The 17,098-nt window shown below is 32.2% G+C and overlaps 1 protein-coding gene across 1 annotated transcript in view; it reads left to right on the top strand.

Annotated features, from left to right (window-relative positions):
* LOC124374636 (probable Dol-P-Man:Man(7)GlcNAc(2)-PP-Dol alpha-1,6-mannosyltransferase) overlaps positions 1-15,918 on the top strand; it is a 41,032-nt gene extending 25,114 nt beyond the window's left edge. The window contains exons 9-10 of the mRNA XM_046832819.1: positions 6,797-6,917; positions 10,858-15,918. Coding sequence (XP_046688775.1) covers positions 6,797-6,917; positions 10,858-12,849 — 2,113 coding nt within the window. The 3' untranslated portion in view covers positions 12,850-15,918. The remainder of the gene's footprint in view (positions 1-6,796; positions 6,918-10,857) is intronic.
* Positions 15,919-17,098: the final 1,180 nt, after the last annotated feature.

Here is a 17,098-nt window from a genome sequence, read left to right on the forward strand (position 1 = left end):
TTCTAAAAAACAAAATAAAAATCATAATAATTAATAATGTATATTTAAAGTAGAAAGACAATTGGAGAAAGGGCAGTTTGTAACTGGAATATGGATAAAAGACATTTTGGAGGCAATTGAGGAAGCCATATTTGTAGGAATAAGACGTTTTGTTTCTGAATTAATTAATACTAAACATATTTACATAATAAGAGTAGCATTATAACAAGTTAAAAAACTAACAGGACAATGCACACACATAAATAAATAAAATAATTTTAATATTTGTCGTGTTAAACTCGAAAACTAACAAAAAAACCACTCCCCTACGGACATAACGGCATGCAAATATGTTATGTTTACACCGTTATGAATCTCACAAATTGTTAGTGAAATATCAAATTATTCATAACCAGCTGTTTTCTAATTGTATCACTACAAAACCGTATGTTCACTTTTACAAAAACATCAACAAAATTTGAGAAATAAATAAGACTTAGTTCATATTCATGACAGCAATAATATTTTGGAAAAGAGACACTTTAGAATTGGAGTGGTTTCGAGCCTTTGCAGACAAGTTAGAATAAAGGACATTTTGTTATGATGACAAAATGTGACACCATATTGGTTCTAATTTGTAGTTGCAAAGGTTCCATTTTGTACTTAATCCCAAATCGTGATGTCAAATGCTAAAGCTCATGTTATATTCTGTCCAAGTTGGTAACGTGAGATGCACAATTTCTGATTATGCTGAATATGTGCCCGATGATAGTGTTAAATGAAAAAGTTGCAGCAAATGTTGGACAATAGAACCCTAGGTTGTTGTATGCCAAATGTTAATGTTCTGTCCAAGTTGGTAACGTGAGATGGACAATTTCTGATTATGCTGAATATGTGCCCGATGATAGTGTTAAATGAAAAAGTTGCAGCAAATGTTGGACGATAGAACCCTAGGTTGTTGTATGCCAAATGTTAATGTTCTGTCCAAGTTGGTAACGTGAGATGGACAATTTCTGATTATGCTGAATATGTGCCCGATGATAGTGTTAAATGAAAAAGTTCCAGCAAATGTTGGACGATAGAACCCTAGGTTGTTGTATGCCAAATGTTAATGTTCTGTCCAAGTTGGTAACGTGAGATGGACAATTTCTGATTATGCTGAATATGTGCCCGATGATAGTGTTAAATGAAAAAGTTCCAGCAAATGTTGGATGATAGAACCCTAGGTTATTGGATGCCAAATGTTAATGTTCTGTTTTAAATATAGATAAATTTACACTCCACAGTGAACCAAAAGATTGAGTTTAATTATGAGATTCAACTCAGAATTCAGGCCCATCAAATTTGTTAAAGTTCAAACAACATATAAGTCACTATGTCAAATATGTGGGTCACTAGGCTATATATGTGGATTACTAGGTCGTTAAATTTCCATTAGTACAAAACACTAATTTAAACTGGCTTCAATAAAAATTATATTTTTTAAATAAATTTTGTTTCATATAAAAGTGTTTTTAATCAATCATATTAGGTTATTCACATTGGCGAGAATCTTCACTACTTCTCTAATTCACTAATTCTCAACCACTACTTCTTCCTTCTTAAAAAAAGAAAAAAAAACAGGAGTACTAAATCATTCACTATATTTTTACATTAAAAACACTTGTTTATTTACAATTTAGTTCTCTTCACATCAAGGTAAAATTTCATATTATGAATCTAGTTAGGTTTATGAAACATATGTTCACTAAATCATTACCATTAATCAGTAATTTAGTTCATGAAAACTCCTATATTTTGGGCCTAATGAATTTTTTGTAATATTGAAACAATATTTTATAATATTATTATTATATTTAAATAAATTGTGCGATTTATATGGTGTTCAAACTACACATTCTACTTGTTCAAGAGGCTAACTAAAAAGGAGGCTGAGGAAGGTCAAGGAAGAAACTCCCTTCTTACAATTTAAAACCCATGCCAATATGGTCAAAATGCAATATATTTCATTATTGTTCTCTTTATAATTTAATAAGTTTAATCTATTCCAATGTAAATTTGTTTTAACCCTAGTTTACATAAACCTGTTTTGGAGTCACATGTTCACAAAACCTTCGTAAAAATTTACGACTAGCTTTGTTATTATTTTTCTTCATACTGTTACACTAATTTAGTAGTTTTAAAAGGTACGTATTACATTCTCTGTGTATTATATGAGACGAATTGATTAATATTTGTGCTTAATAAATCTTATATAGTATTCCTATTTACATATTTTGAATATGTGTTAAATTTGAACAAGAAAAATGAGGGTTTTGAAAAAAAAAAATAAAAATGTGAGATATAACTATTTTATTTGTTCAAAACATTACGTAAATACAAAAGTTTACTATAAATACTTATAAAAAAAGATAATACAATCAAATATTGGGTAAAAAAATCATCATTAGGTAGAACCACAAAGTTACTGTACTTTACGAGGCCGTACAATAGTTCATTGTCCTTCAATCACATGTGAAATACAAGTTGTAAGCTTTGTGTTGGGCACAGATAGGGTGGTGGCAATGCTTACAATACGTTGTTGTCATTCGCCTTAGGTTAGCAAGGACAATAGAAACACACTTTCCTTGTACCTGGAGGTGTGGGGCAGCGCCGGGATTGTCAGGGATTCCTAGAACGCCACAAATCATTGTGCGCAGTCCTCGTCTAAGGCTCGGTATCTGGAGGCGGTTCTGCATGTGAGGTCTACTAAGGTCCATAAATAGTTCTTTCATGAAGGTTCTTTCTGTTGGCAGGTTGATTTCCTTTTTCAAGATTGTTTGTGCAATATATCACATATGAATTTACAAAGCTAATGTTCATAATGCCAAAGAACACAGCTAATGGCCAGCGTTGGGTCTTCCTACTGCATGACATGTTGTTACACAATTTGGTCCATGGCATCGACTCCTCCTTTCGTTTCATTGTAAGTATGAATTATATCTGGCTTATGTGTAATCGTCGTTGATATGGTTACCTTCATGCATGGTTGAGAGGAGGAGAACGACTTTGTTCTTTTTTGGTTTGTACGACACAAGTGTTTTTTCCCTATCAAACAAAAAATAGCGAAGTGTTCACAGGTCTTTCCTTTTTGTTCATCAGTTCGGAAGGGACACCTTTTCTGTTTGCACGTATGGTACCGACTAAGGTCAAGTTGTATGGGTCTCTTAGCAAATCTTCGGCCAGGCTGACACTTGTGAACCAATTGTCCATAGTGACATTTCTGTTTTGTACCATGAATTGGTCTCGTAATTTCTTTTACAAAGAATTCTGCAAGTGGTTGCCCTCCGGTTTGAGTTTTTTTTACCAACATAGGGAATTCCATTGATCATGTATTTAGTGGTTGTATCACACGCCATAACTATTTTTATTCCATACTTGGAAGGTTTGTTTGGGATGTACATTCTAAAGGGGACATTTTCCCCTGAATCCCAATAACTGTTCGTCAACAGTTTACGTACGAGCCTGGTCTATATTTCGTCTTACAGTTTAGAACAAAAATCATCCCATAACTCTCGTATGGGCGCAAACGGATCACCTCGTTGACGCTCCAAACGCGTTTCTCTATCGTCGAAACGAAGGCAGTTCAAAATGAACTCAAAACGTTCACTGTTCAATCGACACACTCCATTCATTATCAAAGAGTTCTCTTGTTGTTAAGTGGTTATATTTGGATGCTGCAGAGTTTACTAAAATTCCTAAAAACGCCCACAATTCATCAATTGTCAAGAGAGAATGTGTAGCGGTCAGATTTGCATAATTTACTCTTACACGAGTTATTTGGTTATTTGTGTGAAGAATAATCTTATTTAGAATAGCTTCATTTATAATAAGTTCGAAACATTCACGAGCAGTGATAGCATCCCGTGCTGTACCAACTACTCCTCTCCTGGAAAGAACAATATTTCTTGCTGGATTTCGAATACTCCCCTGTCTTGGTTTAGTACTCCAAAACATGGCCATTTTTTGCTCGAACTACATTAGTTCTAAGTTTGTAAAGGTAAGTGTCAGGTTCATCTGTACCTTTAGCCGGTGGTGTGGCTGCTGGTGGCGTGACAGCTTGTGATGTAGTGTCCTGTGGTGTAACAGCTCGTGGTGTGGTGCCTTGTGGTGTAACAGCTCGTGGTTGTGGCGGCTGGTGGGGTGAAAGCTTGTGGGGTGTGGCGGCTGGTGCTGAGGCAGGTCGTGGGTGTGGAGGCTGTTGTGTGACAGTTCGTGGTGTTGATGTACATGGTAGTATATTGTAGTCAAGTCGTTGCCTTTTTCGTTGCCTCCTATGAGAAAAGTCATCATCTTCATCATCATCCGAAACATCACTCTGCTCGTCTACTTCAAAATCTGGGTCAGCATCTGTATCGTCTGTATCCTCAAATACATCTATTTCTAACTGGTCCTCTTCATCCTCACTATTTTCGTGAAACTATATCATCCTCTGACAAAGTTTCGTCCAGTAATTGTCTAATCCTGGCTCCCTCGTCGTCATTCATTCTCACAAAATAATAATTGCTAAAAATTTACACTTTCACACACACACTAAGTATCAGATATAACTATTATATACACTTCCGGTAATAATTCACTGGTATATGAGCTCCTATAGTAAAATATTCACATAAAAACTAAAAGTTGCCTCAGCAAAAAAAAGTCACGCATTCACAAAACCTTCGTAAAAATGACGACGCAATGCTAGAAACGCATAGAACAACGTGCCGCAGGCGACTGACAGACAGACAGACACTGACCTTGACTGGCATCTTTAGGAAGGTAGAGGAGGGAGGGGGTGGCGCTCCGAAGCCACACTACCAAATTCTATTGTTTTCGATAGGCCGTGTCGTAAATTTTACGAAGGATTTGTAATCTAGGGTTAATTTGACTCGTCTTCAATTAAATTTTACGCTTATACATGCCAGTAATTTCCAATGGTGACTACGTGTTCATGTCACGTGATTCGACTGTATCCGCCCTCACCTATTTACTGCAAACATCCACTCGTTTGAATTTTGTTTTTCTTTGTTACTGATCTGTCACGCAGTAAAAGAGCCACTTCAGAACTCAAGATAACTTTAAAATTAAATTTCATGACATAAAACAGACATTTAGGAACTGAAAATATGTTTTTAATTCAGAATTATACTGAGAAACACAAAGACTAAAAATCTCAATTTCAACAAAAAATGGATAAAGAACACTGGTTCTGAGCGACTCAACAATTATAATACCATTTATGGAATCTACATTTTTTTCTGTTCCCATCTAACGGAGATTTGAAAACAAACAGATGTTTTACAAGTAACTGAATCTTAATTTAATTAAAATACAAGGGTAGGCTGAAAAGTAATGCACACATGCTTGTAAAACGGGATTTAAATGAGCTATAGAAGGGTACCTGGTGGCATTCGTAAGTACCATTTCTCCTCTCATGTGCAGTTTGAAAACCCTGCGTCAATCCATTGTATTGTTAGCAGCGTAACCATGCAGATGGATTGAAATGCTATGTCAATTAGATGTAAACAACATGCTGTTATTGAATTTTTAACTGCTGAGAAAGTGAATCCTACTGAAATCCATTGTCGTTTAAAGAGTGTTTATGGTGACCATGGTTGATAGATCGACTGTCAATCGATTGGTGATCAAATTTTGTGACTGAGCCTGGAAAAGCCATAATTGTTGATGGAACACACAGTGGATGTCTGATCACTGCCACTGCGTGTTCCATCAATAATTTAGATGACAACCATCAAAAACTTGTTGATAGTTTGGTTCAAAGTAATCAGCGAATCACCCAAACCATTTATTGCAAACCATGTTGGAATATCTAAGGAACATGTTGGTTTCATTATTCAACAATTAGGATACCGGAAAATTTGTGCACAATGGGTGCCACGCCGTTTAATAGACAGAAATTAACAGAGTCGAATAGAATGCTGTCAGCAACTTTTGCAGCGCTACCATGACAAAGGAGATGACTTTCTTTTGAATATCATGACTGGGGATGAGTCGTGGGTGCACTATTATGATCCAGAAGAGAAGAGACAAAGCACTGAATATCAACATTTGGGTTCTCCTGTGACGAAAAAGTTCAAAACACAACCATCCGCAAAAAATGCCTTTTGACTGTGGTTTGGGATGCTCATTGAGTTTATGTGATCGATTATCTGGAACAAGGCGTGACGGTAAATTCGTCTCAATACATAAAGACCAAAAAAACACCTCCGACGTCGAGTTTGTTGTGTTAGAGGCAGCCTCGAGCCAATAATCTTGCAACACGACAACGCTTGTCCACACATTTCGCGTGCAACTGAAGAGGCAATGAGAAAACGGAAATTTGAACCAATTCCACATCCTCCTTATTCTCCTGATTTAGCCCCCTGCGATTTTTATTTTTTCCCTCTACTCAAGAGATCTCAAGGGCATTCATTATATTTCAGACAATGCTGGGGAAGCAGCTATTGCGTCATGGATTCGAGAAAAATCGGAAGAATTTTTCAGTAGTGAAATAAAAAGTTACACAATGGGAGAAATGTGTTAGTCTTAATGGTGACTATGTTTAAAAATAAATGAATGATTGTGAAGCTTAAGAATTGTACTTTACTTAATTTTTACCCGATTTCGCTATTTCTTTTTGTTAGTGTTCTACAAGCATGTGTGCACTACTTTTCAGTCTACCGTCGTATTAATTTAATAAGATTTTCAATTTTCTAGACATATAATTAATGTAAGTTGATAATGTTAGCAAATTGATAATGTTAGCAAAAAATAATAAATAGGTTTGTTTCAGTTACAACAAGACTGAGAACCTAGAACTAGGGAATCCTGCACTGATGAATTTCACTCATTTATTGGTTGAAGCCAAAAGCAAATACTCACCGAACATAAAGTCTCTCCTTAGAACCCATCAGGTAATGTTATTAGTTGACTTGTATTATGACGAGTACTTTGCAAACGTTTTGGTAATTAATTAGGCTATATCGTAATATTGAATTATTATGTTAAAATATTTATTTTGTTAAAGAGGTCATTTGTGCACTATGAAGTTGGCATAATACAGTAAAAAACAAACAAATATATATATATTCACTGTTAAAAATATTTTTTCTTGTGAGTTAAACTATAAAAATGTTTTTTGCTGTGAAGTAAGATAAACAGAAATTGTATTGGTGACGGAACTACAACTTACTGGGATATACCAACCGCTCCTCAACTTCCTCTAAAAAAGTTTGCCTGTGTAAAGTATTAGGTTAAAAAAAGGAAGATTTTAGTGAACTCAGTCTTTTTAATGAATATGAAAAGCAGTAAAACAATACAGCATCACAATTTGTTTTGACAATTTTCTTAATTCCAAAACTTCGATATGCTCTCATTATATTTGTTTTCTTTTGATCTCTCCTTACTCTTGACGTTAGTGCTGAGTAGTGCTCAGAAACAAGCCAAGAGTCAACATACTTCTCTGGATCAAACAGCTGTAGATGAAGTCCATTAATTTTCACAAAAATCAGGCCAGAAACTGTTGTAATGTTGAATGAAGATCTCAGTGGTGTTATTAAGTTTGTCTGAGAATATCCCCTTTCACATTCTCTCAACAAAATGGTTATAGAGTTAATAAATTGGTTTAAAGGATTGAGGCTTTTGGGTAACGCTCTGGAGTATAAATATTCTCTGAAACCTGTAATTAACTTTCTTTAATTCATTTTAAACTTGCAGCAATTTTCATTTTGTTTTCCCCAAACATTACTGGAACTTTTTGTAATCAGTTTATGATATCTATACCTGTAAAAGTTTCTGCTAACTCTATCCTTTTCATCAAGCAGTCATGTTTCAAAAGACGTTTTTAAGTGCCTCATAAAATATTTCAGGGTTCCAAAGCTGGTTATTTGTTCTACCTTTGATCTTTTTTGTGAAGGGAAACTCTGAAAAAAGTAAAATTGTTTACTGCTTCTTAAGCTATTGTTGAGTAGCATCCTGGAGGTTTATTCCTTTCTTCAAATAATGCAACTGTTATAAAGCTTTCGTAAAGCTTCACTTAGATCTGAAAGTTCTTCCAAAGCATCAGCGATCAATCCCAGGTCTAGTATGAAATTTGTTTCTGTGATCTTGTTTAAGAGGCCTGAAAAAGTGCTTTTTTATTTGCTGTCTATATTTGGGTCATTTGAAGTTTCTTTAAAGTGCATCCTAACGGGTGCTCAAAATTCTTCCAATTATAAAAATGTCTGTCTCCAGTAGGCTTTCTCAACTTTGGAATTGCTTGCTGTTATTGGTGAACTATGATAGACATCATAGAGTTTGTCAATAAAGTATTTAAACCTATCAACTCCTGAAACTGATTTAATAACGCCCAACACTGATAGCTTAAGTCTGTGGTTTGTACAATGCCAAACAATAATATAATGAAATCTTTTACAAAATAAGGGTAGGGTACGATAAGCGGACCCGGTTTTTTATATTGAAATTGGCAAACAATATTACTCAATCATAACCATCGATATAATCAATCGATACTAATTAATTACTTTGAACAATTAACTTAAATAATCTATATCTACAGCTGTAAACACTTTCAAGTAATACACATAAGGTAATATTTCAATTTCACATAAGTAACATTTGATTATTAAGAAAATCAGTCAATTTTAGAAAACTACACAACATTGCTTTGAAAGATGATAAGATGTTTTTCGTGGCTTCAACATGTAGGACTCGTACTGAAAAATCCATTATGTGAAATTTGTGGGAAAGAAACAAATGTAAGTGTGAGAGGAGTAAATATGGTCGTCTTCAGTTTTCCTAATTTTGGTTGTAATAATTTGTTTGATCACTGTTAATATTAAATTTACATTTTAATTTAAAACATATGTTGTTGTTGCAGACTACAGACACTTTTATATTGATTGATAGTCTAGGATTTGAGATGCGAATATTAGGTATCGATGATTACATTCTTCGATATAAAAAACCGGGTCCGCTTATCGTACCCTACCCCAAAATAATGTCCCAACAACTTTGTTTTTACCAATCATAGTAGCACCACTATCACAAGTTAAGATAGTCAAGTTATTACTTGTCAGATATCCATTAGAGTAAAGACAGTTCATTTACGAGTCAAAAACAGCTTTAGGAGTAACGCCATCAATTTGTACCTGATCCAAAAAGTTGTTAGCCACTCATACCAGCTTTAGGCAATGAGCACCGAACGTAAACAATCACACTAGACTTACTACTTAAGGAAGTGGATTCATCAATTATCAGACCAATTTTTGACTCATTCTTAATGGTTTCATTTACAAATATTTTCTTCATTTCCTTACTAATCCGTAAATCAATGTTAGCTGAAGCTTTGTCAGAGTGTAAAATATGACTCATGTTAACCACATTTAATTCTTGCAGATCAACCTCTGTTTCAAAATTCTTAAGAAACTAATTTTCTTTAACGACCTTACATGCTGTTCGGAATTTTTTTCCAGTAATTCTTTTCTCTGAGAGCTCTCTCAAAACAGTTTTCTCCAATCTTCCATCCTTACCATGACCTGCAATTTCTTTGTGGTCATGAATTTTTTTAAAGTAGTTTATTTTTTCTCCTTTTTGTCACCATAACTGTCTATCTCACCATTTGCAGATTATTTAAAAATTTTTTATCCTGTTTTTTCTTTGTAGATAAGATCCCAACTTCTTGAAAAGTATTGCATCCTAGCATTCTAGTTTTAATAAACTATCCATCATATTTTTTTGCAAGTTATTCCAACAGTCTGGAAATGCATTGTCATACTCAATTTGTTGTTCTTTTCTTTTACGTTAGAATCAATGCTGGTTACCTTTTCAGTGGTGAGTCTGGCAAGGCATTGTCACACTCAATTTGTTGGTCTTTTCTTTTATGTTAAAATTAATGCTGGTTACCTTTTAAGTTGTGGGCAACGGTTGTGAGGTCGATGATGATCGTTGAGTGAGATTGTCTTGAGAACTTAACTGTTCTTTTAACCTAAACAATGTAACAAAGAAATAAAAGCAGACCGTTCCAGACTACAAGTGACGAGTCTATCTGTCACTATATTAGGGGAGGAGGCATGCCTAACGAACAGAGAAAGGCTTATTGGCTTCCTCAGATGCAGCTTACGAATGACAGGCACTTTAAGTTTGCATAAGCTACATTTATATGATTCATTAATAAAATTGCAAGCTAATTCAGAGTAATAATATGGTTTAAGTTCAATACATGGTGCCCTTACTCATAGTCGCAATTTACTTACTGTAAAAGAATTGGTGCAGATTTTTATATTTTCAGAGAGAGAGAGGTTTTTCTAAACAAACCATTTTTTTCCAATATTCCAGATGATTGCCAACAACATTTCATAGACCATAATCCATAGAGTAAGAAATAAAAAGATGGAAATAGTGAATGACTGTCAATGCCAATGTCCAAACACGTTTAAATGCATTTTTGTTAGCCTAAAAGTCGGCACCGTCAAAAGACGTTGTTGGCAGTCTATAGAATTCCATACACAACGTCAAATGACGTCGCCAGTGAAAGTGTAAAAGTCTCTTATTGAGGTATTCTTTGAATGCTTTTAAAAAGTGTATTGTTGGAAAAATGTCTGTTTGAGTAGCAAAAATGTTAGAGGATACTAAAAATTAAAAAAATAACACAATAAATGAAGTATAATATTAAATATTGTGAATGTAGTATTGTGTAGAAAGTATTCAGTAAATGAAATATTAAATCTCACATAAGGAGCACACAATTAACTATAATGTGGTAGTCAGAGAAATTTCATTCTCAATGATTCTAGTTGTTACAATTAAATTTTAACGTGAACACAACAGCAGTTAATTGAATTATATTTTTTACAGGTAATAGATTCTGTGGAAGGCTTTTCCCATATAGCCTACAACTATGCCTTGTTCCCTCCAATTCGCATCAAGACGAAACCCATGTTATTCATCCTTAAACGGCTTCCAGGTGATAGACCATGGACGTCTGAGGACATTGAAGTAGCTTCTGTAGCTAGCAATGAGGATGCGGAAGGAGAAGTGGAGTTTGATGCACAGGTTGAAACAGCAGCTGTAGAAGATGTTGAGGATACAATCAGTGACAGTTATGCAGAGACTTTGGAAGTTACTAAAACAACAGAAGGTGTTGTAAGTAAAACTAAAATGAATGATGAAGAGAATGTACCAAAATCTGAAACTACAGAGGATAAAACTGAAACTAAAATTGAAGAAGAAGAATCCTATTCGTGGAATTCTTTTACACAGACATTTGGAAGCATACTTTCAGATAGTAATGAAGATTTAGAAGACGAAGTTGTAAGTATAGCTAGGAAGAGTTACAGTGATAATGATGATGGTGATAGTAATATATATGAAAGCAATGAAACAGAAGATGAAGATAGTACACAGGATGAAGAAGTGATAAGTGAAAAGGAGCAGATTGAGGATAATGGACAAGTTGATGTGAATCAGCAGATTGAACAAGAATCCATTAGTGATAAAAAAATGATTAAAGATCATAAAGAATCCATCATAAGAAGTGAAGATTATTCAATGCCAAGTAAAACTGTAACAAGTGAAGAGGAAAATGTAGCAAGTAAAGATGAAAATGTAACAAGCGAAGATGAAAATGTAACAAGTGAAGATGAAAATATAACAAATGAAGATGAAAATTTAACAAATGAAGATGAAAATTTAACAAGTGAAGATGAAAATTTAACAAATGAAGATGAAAATGTAACAAATGATACAGAAGATGTCAATATATCAATATTATCTGTAGTTAATAATTCAGCTCCAGGGGAAAATACTGACTATGTTGAAGAACGTTACTCCTCTTCACTTCCTGATAGTAAACCTAAAAAATTCAATTTAAAAAGAGATAAAAGTAAAATTAATATGAGAGCAAATGAAGAAGAAAACATAAAAATAAAAAAGGTGAGGGATGATATTAAAAATATAATTAAAAAGTATTACCAAGAAGAAGTTGAAGATATTGAACCATTGAAGAAATATGAACCTAGGTTTGACAAATTTAAACAAAAACACAAAATAAAAGAAGAACCTGAGTTAAATTCAAAAAATAAAATTGAAAAATATGAAGACTCAAGGGATACAGAAGATATTACAAATGTTGATTTAGAGCCTCATGTAGAAGTATCTGATGATATACAGTTAGAATCCTCAAAGGTGGAAAATGATGAAGAATTATTTAAAGATGTGAAAATATCTGAAGGGTTTAAACAAAAAAAACCTATTTCCAAGGTTAATATTCGGTCAAAAATTAGAGAAGCAAAATCTAAATTCGCAGCGAAAGACAGTTTTCAGATTAAAAAAGAAAACTTTGTTGAAGAAATAGAAGAGATTGAAGTTCCTAAAGAAAAAGAAATGAAAGCATTTAGGAAATTGAAGAAGAAATCAAGAACTGAAGTACCATCAGAAGAAGATGTGCCTGATGCTGAAGATGTTACAGATAAACCTATAAAAACAGCAGAAGTTGACATAGCTGAGACAAAAGAAGAGTCAACAGCCAAAGAAGTAAAGCAGAGTGAAAGTGTCAAACGAAGTATTGAAGTTAAAATTCCTTCAAAGGGTATAAAAGTGAAGATTACTGATGGCAATGTAATTGAAATTTTAGAAACTGATTCTGAAGAGGCTAATGATGATGTTAAGGTCAAAATCACTGGAATAGAAGAACAAACTACGAGTTTTTCAAAGTTGTCTTCTAAAAAGGAAACTTATGATGAAATAGAGCCTGAGATCGTTGCTGAACCGAAACCTGATTTGAAAAAAGAAAACTCAGCCCAAACCCAACACAAACAACAAAAGAAATTCAAATCGAAGAAAAGCTAGGGAGTAATTTATGAAACTAGAATAACATGTTGCTGTTTCTTTGTCCAAACGCCTTTACATATCTCAGACTGTATTGTTCTATGGTATTTAAGCTGGTATATTTATTTTTAGAGAAACAAACAACAGTAACAAAGCCAACATGAGTTTGGATATTTTTAGAATAACTTGCATTTAAAAAATATGTAAGAGAGTAATTTCAGAAAGATTCCTTTGTGGCTGAAGGAATAGTGAATTATTAAATTTGTCTTCTTTATTTTTTTTCAATGTCAGTGGCATTCTGTAATGTTTTACTTTGAAAAGGAATAGTCAAAATCCTTTGTATGAAGTGAGTTATGTTCAGAATGGGAGTAAATGGTGTAGTCGTAATACTACTGTAATGGCCTTGTTATATGGATTAACATTTAGGAATTAATTTTGGGAATGAATGCCTCTTTTGTGCAAAAAGTGTTTTTCTCATAAAATTATAGTCTTCCACTTTAATGAAGATGACAGATTTTCTAAACCAGGATAATAATTTATTCATAGCATACAGTGTTTTAAGTTCCAACAAAATAGGATTTAGTAACAATGGAATCACGTGGTATGGTGTGGGTTGAAGAGTAACTGCATGCAACATATGCCTGAGTCTCCTAGAGTTAACATTTGTGTTATAGAGAGCAAGTAGCGCAACCACATGATAGCTAATATTCATTCAAAATTAATAATCCACGGTTGCTGACAGACTCAGTTATAGCTTCTTTCCATTGCTCATTTGCTTATGTTCTCAATATTGATAAACATCATTACAATAGTTACATTCAATGTTAAAATTTTGAACACAGTGCATAACACAATCAAAATCAACATCTCACTATTAGGAACAACCTATTTCTCCGTATTCTCCTTTAACGTGACCAGTAGCTAACGAGTTATTGTTACAGTTTACTGAAAGACTGTAAATTCATATCTAATCATCTATTGCATTATACATTCTTAGTACAATGTTGAACAAATAATTACAACCATGATTGGTGATTAAATTACGATTTTTCCATATACATGTTTATGGAGTTTGTTCAAATAATTTTTTAAAATTATTTTAATTTTTTATTTGAAGTAATTAAAGTTAATACATTTCTTCATAATACAGATGATAAAAAAATTGAATAAAAAAAACAATGGAATAACTTGTTTGTCCTTGAAGTAAAGATGAAAGCTGATATAAAACATGTATTTTTTGATAACATTATTACTTGACATTGCAGCATTAAAAAACAGTTATTATTCTGTGTACATTATGAAGAATCACCAGCTAACATCTTATATTTTAAACATTTTTAAACTTAATCAATATATCCACAAAATATTATTTATAATAAAGATAAGAAATTAATATGGATATCATTTCTAATAATTGTATAGATAATAAAAAGCTTTAACATGTGAATAAGATAAATAGAAATGTTCAAATACTTAAAGCTTTTTAGGGATTTTAAATTTAGCAAGAGCATTTTGTGAAAATTAATTATATATTCATGTAGAAAATACAAAATAAATAGCTTTTAATGCAACAAAGGCAGAAATAAAATTAGTACAGTAAGATACTTTATAATAATTAGATATACAAGTATTTTACCTTAATTAAACTCATCTATACATTTCTACTTTATACATTGTTTTGCTGTAGGTGCAGTGACAATTTTGTATGAGATTAGGCAGATGAATTTATATTTTATGATAAGATCTACAGAGTTTGTATGAGAGCATGTATATAAAAATTTATATTTTGTACTGATTTATCTTTTCATGTAAAAATATACTCGCTTATCCAAGCAAGAAATATTATATTTAGAAAATTTACTCATAAATAAGCATTTAGATACCTTTTTTTCAATTTTATAACCTGTATTTCTTTGTCATTGAAATGTTTTGTTGGTTGCAACAAATAAAGTAGAATCTATGTCCGAGTTTTATTTATTAATTTCTTTGGTTTTATAATTAATTTAAAATGTATGTACTGTTCTTCACTTATTTTTTTCTGGGTTGTTAATTAAACTAGTCTTATGTGATAAGTGTATATTTTGTAAATAAGTAGGTTTTATATTAATTTTGAGAAAAACTGGAATTTATTATGCATATTTGTTTCTATAATACAAATATATATAGTCCTTATATATGTTTGTACATATTGTACATGTAGAGGGTATTAATGTTAAAATGATATTGGTGTTATTTGTTTAACAAATGCTTGCATTATTTTTTATGTTAAGTTTTGTGTTTTTATAAGATTTTTTGAATCAGAAAAACCATATCAAATTCCATAATGGAATTTGTATAATATATTTAAACATATTTTATGTTTCATTTAACTAATAATTTCATTAAAGTGACGATTTTACAATATTTTTGTTTATTCTATTTTGTTATGTGTATTATGTGTTGTATTGTATAAGACAACATATAATATATATTTCCTCCCTGTATAATGTATTTGATCTAAATGATGTACTTTATTAAAAAAACTAACAAATAGTGACCTTAAAAATTTATTTAATTATTAAGTAACCCCATTTATATTTCCTTCAAATTTGTTTATGAAAAATTAAGACTTGTATTAATGATAATGGGCGTTTTAAGTCTTGATTTAGTATCAGTAAAGAAGTTCATTCTTAATATTCTTATATTATATTATGTTTATGTTAATGAATTTCATAATTATATCACTAATCAGGCGTGGTATGAACTGGAAGCATGCAATATGGATTGAAAATATTCAGTATGCAAATGTTGCATGGTTTATGCGTTTTTGAAGGTTCTATTGCAAAACATAACTATTACCATGAATTTTACATTATTAATGTGCTGATTGTATGAAATATAATTGTATGCCTTGGAGGAACATCAAGGGGATCTGTACTTATGAATGTTCTGCAATGTTATGAATTTGGTTTATTAGAAATTTAGTACCACAACTACTTATTGAGTTGAGACTGTAAGTTACAATGATCTCAGAAAAACTAAAGGACAGTCAGTTACATTTTGTTTGCAAGATGTACCATACATATACAAAAATAAAAGTTTTTAATAAAAGTTTGTTGTTTGATTTTTATCCATCAACAGTGTTTAAAAATTTCAGTTATATTTTAAATTTATATTCAATGAGTCTTGCTTGCTTTCTTTGCAGAATGATTTATTTACGAATAAATGCAGAATATTTTAAAGATAATACTCCTATGAAAATATATTGAAAATTCATATTAATATAAGACAAGTATGGAAACATTTTCTTAGTAAGCTATAAGCCAGTGAAATATTCATAAAGATTTCAGTATCCCTCCTGTAGTATGATCAAACTAAAATGTTTTTGATATTATCAAAAATTGTATTTTCATGTGCTATTTAACATGAAAAAATAAAGTTAAACCGTATATAAAGAATAAACACAACAATAAACATACAAGGATAAATGAAACTGAAAAAACTGTAGTTTTTTTTAAAAGATAGTATAAAAATACAAAATTGTATTTAAAACAACACATTTGAACATTAAGGCATACTTTGTTGGTTTACAAATAGACATATTAGTCCTTTTTTATTAAACTTGTAGAAAATTTCCTTCGTCCATCATTGCGTAGAAGATTCACAACCTATCCACTTTTTTAGGAACTTTGTGATTATTTGAGTTAGAAATAGTGTTGAGGAACCATTTTATTAGGACATCATGTATCAAGAGGGACATTTTAAAGTACTTTTTAGAATTCTTTAAGAAAATGAATGCAGGCCTGAATTGTTAAGTAATTTTGGAAAATGGCTGAGTGTTAGCTAAGCCTATCACTCGGGCTGGTAAAATTTCATTTCTATCTCTCTGTCTGTTGTCTGCATGATATCTCGAAAACGAACGGACCTATAAACTGAAATTATGCATGAAGATCCATTTCTATATGAGGAATACTGAATTTGATTATGGTGCATGTCACTCCGTGAGATGTGGCTGAGCATTAGCAGAGTGACCACTCAAACTTTTTTTACAATTCCCGGGTTTTATCCAGTCAAAGATTTCCGATTTTGTAGTCCATTCTCAAACAAAACAAACTGTATACTGTATTCAACCCTTACCGAGTGCAACGGTGACGGTTTTTCATCAGCACCTATATTTGCAAGAAATTTCATGAAGCTCCAGTGGCTTAGCAAATTTTGTCACTAGCAGTATGTGTGAGAAATTCGGTGACGATTCATTGTTACCACCTATTTTAAGCTTTGTTTATATATC

Source organism: Homalodisca vitripennis, chromosome 1 (genome assembly GCF_021130785.1).
Source record: "Homalodisca vitripennis isolate AUS2020 chromosome 1, UT_GWSS_2.1, whole genome shotgun sequence".
NCBI classification, from domain to species: Eukaryota; Metazoa; Arthropoda; class Insecta; order Hemiptera; family Cicadellidae; genus Homalodisca; species Homalodisca vitripennis.